This window comes from Physeter macrocephalus, chromosome 8 (genome assembly GCF_002837175.3).
Source record: "Physeter macrocephalus isolate SW-GA chromosome 8, ASM283717v5, whole genome shotgun sequence".
NCBI classification, from domain to species: domain Eukaryota; kingdom Metazoa; phylum Chordata; class Mammalia; order Artiodactyla; family Physeteridae; genus Physeter; species Physeter macrocephalus.
Window position 1 is genome coordinate 50,219,462 of NC_041221.1, and position 10,355 is coordinate 50,229,816.

Below are 10,355 nucleotides of genomic sequence, written 5' to 3' on the forward strand. Positions count from 1 at the left end.
TTATTGTTCCCAAATATTTTGCCTTTATGCCATAAAATCTGTAATCTGTTTCAACATATAAAGTTAGTGCATTGTTGGAGTTTAATGAGTACATATTAAGCTATTGGTTATTTTGCTTAATAGAATAAACTGGGCATGTTTAAGTTTTATTAATATAGAAATTACTAGAAAAAAATGTAGAACAGATTAAAATTCAAAGTTTCTATTAACCTCCATTCTGATTCTTTAAAAAAAATAATAATAATTTTTAATATCAAAGTTCCTTCATAGTTCTACTACAAAAAGAAAACTCGGGATTTCCCTGGTGGTCCAGTGGTTAGGACTCGATGCTTTCACTGCTGTGGCCCGGGTTCAATCCCTGGTGGGGGAACTAAGATCCCACAAGCTGCGCAGTGTGGCCAAAAAAAAAAAGAAAAAAAGAAAACTCTGCCTCCTCAAAAATACAATGTATAAAAAATAATGACAACTAAAGAATAAGAAAGTCAAATAATTTAGTCAGTTACAAAAAAACCCAGTAGCTCAGAGCTGCTGGGCACTATTTAGTGAATCTCTATAGATTAAAATATATAAACATATACAAAACTTAAGAAAATATAAGTATCTCCTCTGATTTGAAATGAAACTAAAAAAAGAGACTTGTAGATATTCAATTTTATCTTAGATTTAATAATATCAATGGCAATTTATATAAGAAATAAAGGAAAAATAAATTCATTAAATTTTCCTCAAGCTGAAACTATGCTTTTCTATTCAAAATATTTTACCTTCTTTTTTTAAAAATAATTTTGTTCATATGGTTTGCCTTCTGGCTTTCAAAGTTTGAATAACTCCAGCCCAGTCTCTTTCCTCTTGCTCCATACTTGATCAGAAGAACACACTGGAAACAGTGTGTTCTATTGATAACACTATTTAGCAAATAGTCAAATAATGGTCCTTCACAAATCATGGTCTCTTTTCAAGTGATGTCGCTAATGCTGCCAATTGAAATTGTTTGCTTATGTCATAAAAGTCAATTTTAAAGACATAAAGCTAAGAGAATTCCTTAATTTTACTCTTTTTTGTAGCTCATAGACAAATGGTGAGGATATGCTACTTTGGGATACTCAGTCTATTATATAAAAGCAAAAGTTATGTGAAGAATCCTACTGATGTTTATTAAACATAATGAATATATGAAACTATAAAAATCTCCTTACCAAAATCAGCAATCTTTGCATTCATGTGTGCATCAAGCAGGACATTTTCAGGTTTCAAATCTCTGTGGACCACCATATGCCTGTGACAATAATCCACACCAGAAAGGATTTGTTGGAACAGACGCCGACTTTCTTTTTCATCCAGCTAAGAAAAGTTGAGAGGCAACTTAAACGTGTGTCTTTCAAATGAAATTATTCTACCTATAATTTTCCAACCTATAAAACTGTGAAAATGCAAGAAACCTTCCAAATGAACCACACTCATGAGATACTTTTGAAACGGGGAGGAGATGTAGGCAGCATAAAATGGAAATGCTAGGAGGATCTTAGAACCCAAATCAGTAACTCAACTTCCTAATATTATCACTCTCTTGACTACACTCTAATAACTTGCTTTCGCCTAATCTCATGCACTATTTCAAATAATTTCAATTTCTACCTGAAAGTAGGCATGTTTTCTCCTGTAAAGTACAAATATTTAATCCTTGATTCCTTTAACAAATATTTATTGAATACCTTCAATGTGCCATGCACGGTTTTAGACACTCAAGATACAGCAATGAATTAAAAAAAGGCCCTAATCTAGTTAAAGAAAATAGACAATAAACATATAAATATCAATATAAGGAGTAAGAGTGTTTTGAAGAAAAACAAAGAAGGATAAGGGCACAAAGAGTTATGCTGGGGTGGGGAATACTCTTGTGGACTATATGAGAAAGCAACATTTAAGCAGTGTTAATGAATTAGCAAGCAACCATGTTATCATATCTCCTGAAATAAAAGATGTTTTAACAAAAGAAAAACCTTAATTCATTTATTTTATAAAATATAACAGCATTTATCTTTACTCTGCTTACTGAAAAAATTACATCTTATGCTGTAATTACATTTTTTAAAATATTCTTTAAAAACTTCTCTGTCCATTTATCCATATTTTCTTATTTTATGATTTTTTTTCCATAAGTGAAAACCATTACTTGGGTATGCCTGCTCCCAAGAAGTCATATTTAATAAATAAGCTATTAATTCTCTAGGCAAAGGACACTAACATGCAATTCTCTAACACAGGTCACAAATTAGCATTCTAAAACCAGGTTCCTACACCTTAAATGGTATGGATAATCTGGAATATGAACCAGTAATTTCCTTTGAAAGCAAAACTAAAACTATCAAAGCACTCAGAGATACCCTTCCTGTAAAGAAAGTAATAATGCATTAGCAATCTAATACCTTTATTTCTAGAATATAGGTTCATTTTTTAATACGACTTCATATCAAATACACTAAATGAAAAAAAGAATGTGTTCTAAATGTGAAAGAGAAGAAAATTTAATTGATTAAGCAAAATACAAGAGGTAAAATAACTAGATAGGCTACAAAAATGAAAATTATACTCTATTAATAATAACCAAGAGTACAAAGGATCAAGGAGGGGGAGTCTACAAAGAAAGATTAGAAAAGTCAAAGCATATTTCCATTTAAGCATGGCAGATGGAACCTTTTGTCTCCACTCCTTGAAACATCACTAAGATGACAGCATATAAAGACAAAAGAGCAAGAGAAGAGACAGCAGTAATCAAGAGGAGTCACTAAGCTAGAGGGTACATGAACAGTGATAAAGACTTGGCCAACCACAGAAAGCTGAAATCTAATAAGCCTTTAGGGGTGGAAATCAATGATAAACTGATCTGCACACAGACTCCTGGAAGGGCTTAGATATTGGAAGTGTTGGGAATTTCTGAAGGTAGAAGTGAGAAATGGACTGAAAACAGGACAACTGATGAACGAAAGAAGTTTTAAGCTCACCCTTACTGGGGAATAAGACCCACGATTTACTCTTTAATAAGGCTGAACCAGCTCTGTTCTCAAGGACACAAGAGTAGGAATGAGGCACCAGAAGGAAAACATGGGGAGAAAATGAAAGTCAACATACTAACCAGTGAGGCTTGCGGGCCTTTCCCCATTTAGCTCGCAGAGCACTGGCAGCTAAGCTAACACGCTCAAGGAAACTGGAAGGTTTCTTCTGGAGCAACTTTCTGATCCAAGGAAAAATATTTGTAATTGTTAACATTTGGTGTTTCCTAGTAAAACAAACAGGTCCGTACCTATTCAACCTATGGGAAGGCCCACCAATTAATAAGTTCCATCCTCATGAGCTTGGCATTTAGAATCTCACTCTCAAATATGAGTGGACAACCCAGAATCACCAGGTATCTGAGCAAGGGTCATGCACAAAAGACAAAGACCAATAAAATGAATAGAAAAAAAATAGGGAGCAGGGAGCAGAGAAGGTACAGAAGCAATCCAGGGAAGAGAAGAAGAAAAAATTTTTAAACTAATTGTCATCCTCAGACAGATACATTTATTATCTCAGTGGAACAAAAAAACAACAACAACAAAAAAATAGGCTATTTAAAGAAAGACAACTTCAGAAAACAAGAAAGAAAGAAAAAATGACATCTGGAATTTTAATATGCAACAGATAAAACTGAGGAAAATTCCCATAATGTAAAGCAAAATGATCAAGACATGAAAAACAAAAGATAAGAAAGGAAGATACCAATTCAATTTGTGTCTGTTTCCATTTTTCTAGGCAGAATATTTGTGCAGGATTGCGGGGGCGGGGAGTGGGGAGTGAAAAGACAAGTGGAATACCTGAAATTGAAATGAACCATGTAAAGAAATGGTAAAATCAAAATTAATTTGGTTAATGATTTTGATTTTGATGAAAGTAAAGAGATACGCTACATAGAACAAATGAGTAAATGATATAAAGAATGTTAGATTGGGAGGGAAAAAAACTGGCTTCTCAGTGCTTGATGTGGCTCTTCCAGAAAGAGGTTTTTGCATACCACATACCCTGGGTGTAGGAAAAAGTATGTGCAGGGGGCAATGTTCAGTTTTTGTATCTGTAACTTAAGACACTGTTCAAAATGTCTTCTAAAGTTCCTTCCAACTCTAAATTCTTTAAGTCTAATTCCTACCTCCTTCATGGAGCCTGTTCTTACTATTCTAGGTACATCAGATTTCTGAAACCAAAAACTGAATGCAATTTAAATGTGACTAGGGTTGACTAGCAAGGCCTAGATCTTTAAGTATTTAATAATATATTTTTTAAGGATTACATACATAATTTAAGATATATATTAAAAGTATTTGTATGCCCCAGAAGCAAAGTCTGGAGATCGTGAGTACTGGAGTCTCAATCCAATTCTGTCATTAATAAATTATGTGACCTTGAGCATATATATAAACTGTGAGTCTCGGACTTCCCTGGTGGTCCAGTGGTTAAGACGCTGCACTTCCAATGCAGGGGGCACGGGTTCGATCCCTGATCAGGGAACTAAGATCCCACATGCCACAGGGTGTGACCAAAATATAAAAAGTAAATAAATAAAAATAAATAAACTGTGAGGGACTTCCCTGGTGGAGCAGTGGTTAAGAATCTACCTGCCAATGCAGGGGACATGGGTACGATCCCTGGTCCAGGAAGATCCCACATGCCACGGAGCAACAAAGCCCGTGCACCACAACTACTGAGCCTGCGCTCTAGAGCCCATGAGCCACAACTACTGAGCCCACGTGTCACAACTACAGAAGCCCATGCACCTAGAACCCATGCTCCACAACAAGAGGAGCCACTGCAATGAGAAGCCCACGCACCGCAACGAAGGGTAGCCCCCGTTCGCCGCAACTAGGGAAAGCCCACGTGCAGCAATGAAGACCCAATGCAGCCAAAAGTAAATAAATTAATTACATTAATTTTTTTTAAACAAATAAATAAACTGTGAGTCTTGGTTTCCATATCTGTGTAAGTAGGCTAAGGAGATAATCTTTAAGATGCTTCTTAGTTCTAACTAGTCTATGATTCTAGGCAAAAACATGACTAAGGGAGCTGGTTATTAAATAGACCTCTTAACAGAATTGCTTTCTGATATTTTGATGCTAGTAAGGGATCAGGGGAATTACAAAATATAGACAGGATTAAATCAGAACTGCTTACCCTTCCGTTTTTACAGATATAATCAAATAGCTCTCCTCCTGAGACATATTCCATCACCATGAAAATATCAGATGGTGTACTGATGACCTGGTACCTGGTGAGAGAAAACATTATCTACCAGTATTAAAACATGTATATTCATTCATTCAATAAATGTTTACTAAGCACCTATAATACACCAGGCACTGTGCTAGATGCTGGGAAAACTGCAGGGAACAAAACAAATTCTCTGCTCTCATGGAGTTTATTTTCCAGAAGCCAAGAAACAGACACTAAATTAAAAACAGTATCTCAGGTGGTGGAACATGCTATGAAGAGAATCAAAGCAAAACTAAAGGAAATCTTTCATACAGGGTATTCAAGGAAGGCCTCTCTGATAAAGTAACATTTAAGCAGAGCCTAATGGAAATCAGAGAACAAACTATGCCATTATCTAGGAAGAAGGTGAACCAGACAGAGGGAACAGCAAGTGCAAAGGCCCCCAGGGGGAAACCTGCCTGGCGCATTTGAGCAATGGTAGGAAGGCTAGAGTAGAGTGAGCTGGGAGAGAGAAACAGGATGTGGGGTCAAAGAGGTAACTGGACAGCAGAGGACACAGAACCTTAAAAGCCATGATGAGGCTTTGGCTTTTACTCTATGGGAGAAAGAAAGAAAGCTATTGAAGGTTTTAAGCAAAGCAGTCACATGATCTGGCCAAGTAAAATGGTAACTTTAATTGATGGCAGCAATGTGAAGAACTGACTGGGCAGTAGGGCAGAAGCAGGTGGCTACTGCAGTAGTCTGTGAGAAAGATGAAGGGGGCCCACACTAGGTTGATGATAGTGAAGGAACTAGAATGAGATCTTAGTTTTTGAAGGAAGAGATGGAATGGAGGTTGGGAAGTGAGAGAAATAGGAAAGTTAAAGATAGTTCCTAAGTTTCTGCACTGAGGAACTGATATTAACTGAGATGGTGAAAAGACCAGGAAGACCAGGAACGGGAGGGTAATAAAGGGTTCAGTTTGGGCCATATCGAGTTTCACATGCCTCATGGTCACCCAAATGGAGATGTAAAATAGGCAATGTGCATATTCAGGGAACAGGTTTCAAAGCAGGAGATGTATATTAAGGGCTGTCAGCATAAGGATGGTATTTAAAACCATGGCACCTCAATAAATGAGAAGAGGTGAGAGTGAAACAAATTTTGAGTCACCAGTTCAATACAAATGCCTAAATGGTTTTAATTTATAGCCTGCATAATAAAGCTGAGTAGTAAATAAGTTAACTGTAGATCCTACAATTATCAGCTGTAAAACAACGGTAATATTACTGCCTTTTGAAATTTGGATTCCTGAAATTCTATTATTTGGATTTGGATTTGGATTCCTGAAAATCTATTATTTGTTACTTGTTTTATCAGATATAAACAGTGTGGGGGAGTGGAGATCCTACTTTATTGTCTCTAGTGAGGCTAGCTGATATCATGTGGAAATTTGGAGGGCAGGAGTTTTTACTAGCAAATCATTGTTGGTTCTACAGCAATAGGGGCGGTGAAAGTTATCTATCAGAAGGGCATCAGTCCTGAAAATGAGAAAGATAACATCTGATCATCACAAGGGCAAAATGTGAACTTAGGCTTAAGTGACCATGAATGGGGTTAGATAAATACATGAACAGGAAGAAATTTGAAAACCCTCAGGAACAGACCAAAGCAATGTCACTCATCTTTCTGACTTGTCAGATTAAGAAGGTTAACAAAAATGATGAAAAAATGATATGACTATATTTAATATAAACAGATCTTACAGTTTAATTATATGAGGATGCCTGAAAAGCTTGAGGTTCTGAATTTCTCTGCGGATTTTTCCTACTACATCAAGGCTTCGAATCTTCTGTCGATTGAGTATCTTCACAGCAACTTTATGCCCAGTCAATTCATGTTTGCCAACTGTAGGAGAAATAATTTTAATAAATTAGTGCCAGGGTTTGATTAATAACATATTTAGAACTATTCTAAGAGTAGTAATCTTAGCATTCTCCAAAAGTACTTGAGCAGTTCCAAGTTCCTTTTTTCTTTTTAAATTTTTAACTGGTGTATAGCTGCTTTACAATGTTGTGCTAGTTTCTGCTGTACATTAAAGTGAATCAGCTATAGGTATACATATATCCCCTGTTTTTTGCATTTCCTTCCCATTTAGGTCACCACAGAACATTGAATACTATTCCCTGTGCTATACAGTACGTTCTCATCAGTTATCTATTTTATACATAGTAGTGAATATATGTCAAGTTCCTTTCAATTCTGCCTGATTTACCCCTGAACGTTTAGATATTTAAAGCTGGAAGGCTAAGGGAGAGAGAAAGAAAAAACTTCTTTTTGCTCTCTACCTTTTGGTACTTTTAAATTCTCTTAATTTACTTTTCATTTTTTAAACTATCATACATACAAATTGAACTTTTTCCTTATGGTGTGCAGTTCTATAGATTTTAAGACATGTAGAAATTGGTGTAATCACCATTATAATCAGATACAGAACAGTTGCATCATACCAAAAACCACCCTCATGTTAGACACACTTTCTCTATAATCTCTTGAACCTTTAAAATCTTGGTTCATGAGCATGTGGTTTCTGTTTTTAAAAATAAGAAAAAAATTTTAGGTGATTACCTTTCAATTTTGAATGCTATACCCAGATAATCAATGGTTATAATAGAATCTAGACATTTTTTAACAGAGACAAAGTCTCCAAAAATTTAGCTTCTAAACACGCTTTCTTAAGGACCTAGTGGAGAAGTAATATTCCATCACAATCAGGAAAGAAACCAAGATGGTAAGAGGGCAGACAGCAGAAGCAAGAAGAACTACAATTCTGCAGCCTGTGGAAGGAAAACCACATTCACAGAAAGACAGACAAAATGAAAAGGCAAGGGCTTTGTACAAGATGAAAGAACAAGATAAAACCCCAGAGAAACAATAAAGTGGAGACAGACACCTTTCCAGAAAAAGAATTCAGAATAATGATAGTGAAGATGATCCAGGACCTCGGAAAAAGACTGGAGGCAAAGATCGAGAAGATGCAAGAAATGTTTAACAAAGACGTAGAAGAATTAAAGAACAAACACCTAGAAGAGCAGAATAACTGAAGCAGAAGAACGGATAAGTGACCTGGAAGACAGAATGGCAGAATTCACTGCTGCAGAACAGAATAAAGAACAAAGAATGAAAAGAAATGAAGACAGTCTAAGAGACTTCTGGGACAACAAACACAACAACATTCGCATTACAGGGGTCCCAGAAGGAGAAGAAACAGAGAAAGGACCCGAGAAAATATTTGAAGAAATTATAGTCGAAAACTTCCCTAACATAGAAAAGGAAATAGCCACTCAACTCCAGGAAGCACAGAGAGTACCAGGTAGGATAAACTGAAGGAGAAACACACTGAGGCAAACAGTAATCAAATTGACAAAAATTAAAGACAAAGAAAAATTATTGAAAGCAACAAGGGAAAAATGACAAATAACATACAAGGGAACTACCATAAGGTCAACAGCTGATTTCTCAGCAGGAACTCTACAAGCCAGAAGCGAGTGGCAGGATATATTTAAACTGATGAAAGTGAAGAACTACAACCAACATTACTCTACACCACAAGGATCTCATTCAGATTCAACAGAGCAATCAAAAGCTTCACAGACAAGCAAAAGCTAACAGAATTTAGCACCACCAAACCAGCTCTACAACAAACACTAAAGGAACTTCTCTAAGTGAGAAACACAAGAGAAGAAAAGGACCTACAAAAACAAACCCATAACAATTAAGAAAATGGTAATGGGAACATACATATAGATAATTACCTTAAACATGAATGGAATAAATGCTCCAACCAAAAGACACAGGCTCACTGAATGGATACAAAAATAAGACCCACGGCTTCCCTGGTGGCGCAGTGGTTAAGAATCCGCCTGCCAACGCAGGGGACACGGGTTCAAGCCCTGGTCCAGGAAGATCCCACATGCCACAGAGCAACTAAGCTCGTGAGCCACAACTACTGAGCCTGCGCTCTAGAGCCCAAGTGTCACAACTGCTGAAGCCCGTGTGCCTAGAGCCCGTGCTCTGCAACAAGAGAAGTCACCGCAATGAAAACACCATGCACAGCAAAGAACAGTAGCCCCCGCTCGCCACAACTAGAGAAAGCCTGCGCACAGCAACAAAGACCCAATACAGCCAAAAATAAATAAATAAAATAAATAAATTTTAGAAACAAAAAAAAACAAGACCCATATATATGCTGTCTACAAGAGACCCACTTCAAACCTAGGGACACATAGAGACTGAAAGTGAGGGGATGGAAAAACATATTCCATGCAAATGAAAATCAAAAGAAAGCTGGGGTAGCAATACTTATATGAGGTAAAATAGACTTTAAAATAAAGAATGTTACAAGAGACAAGGAACGACACTACATAATGATCAAGGGATCAATCCAAGAAGAAGATATAACAATTATACATATATATGCACCCAACATAGGAACACCTCAATACATAAGGCAACTGCTAACAGCTATAAAACAGGAAATCGAAAGTAACACAATAATAGTGGGGGACTTTAACAAATTAATAAGGAAACACAAGCTTTAAATGACACAATAGACCAGATAGATTTAATTGATATTTAGGACATTCCATAAAAAAACAGAAGATTACACTTTCTTCTCAAGTGCACAGACAACATTCTCCAGGATAGATCACATCTTGGGTCAGTAATCAAGCCTTGGTAAATTTAAGAAAATTGAAATCATATCAAGCTTCTTTTCTGACCACAACACTATGAGATTAGAAATCAATTACAGGGAAAAAAACATAAAAAACACAAACACATGGAGGCTAAACAATACATTACTAAATAACCAAGAGATCACAGAGGAAATCAGAAAATACCTAGAGACAAACTGCAACTAAAACACGATGATCCAAAACCTATGGGATGCAGCAAAATCAGTTCTAAGAGGGAAGTTTATAGCAATACAAGCCTACGTCAAGAAACAAGAAAAATCTCAAATAAACCATCTAACCTTACACCTAAAGGAACTAAAGAAAGAAGAACAAACAAAACCCAAAGTTAGTAGAAGGGAAGAAATCATAAAGATCAGAGCAGAAATAAGTGAAACAGAAACA

The 10,355-nt window shown here is 36.2% G+C and overlaps 1 protein-coding gene and 1 non-coding gene across 4 annotated transcripts in view; one reads left to right on the forward strand and one right to left on the reverse strand.

Annotated features, from left to right (window-relative positions):
* PRKAA1 (protein kinase AMP-activated catalytic subunit alpha 1) overlaps positions 1-10,355 on the reverse strand; it is a 51,105-nt gene that overhangs the window by 7,707 nt on the left and 33,043 nt on the right. For all 3 annotated transcript variants that reach the window (XM_024121036.1, XM_024121044.3, XM_055086531.1), the window contains 3 exons: positions 6,984-7,125; positions 5,200-5,293; positions 1,197-1,341 (listed from right to left, as the gene is read on the reverse strand). In XM_024121036.1, the coding sequence (XP_023976804.1) occupies positions 1,197-1,341; positions 5,200-5,293; positions 6,984-7,125 (381 nt within the window). The remainder of the gene's footprint in view (positions 1-1,196; positions 1,342-5,199; positions 5,294-6,983; positions 7,126-10,355) is intronic.
* Positions 4,467-4,539, forward strand: TRNAG-UCC (transfer RNA glycine (anticodon UCC)). Its single transcript has one exon. It is a non-coding gene; the product is annotated as a tRNA-Gly (tRNA).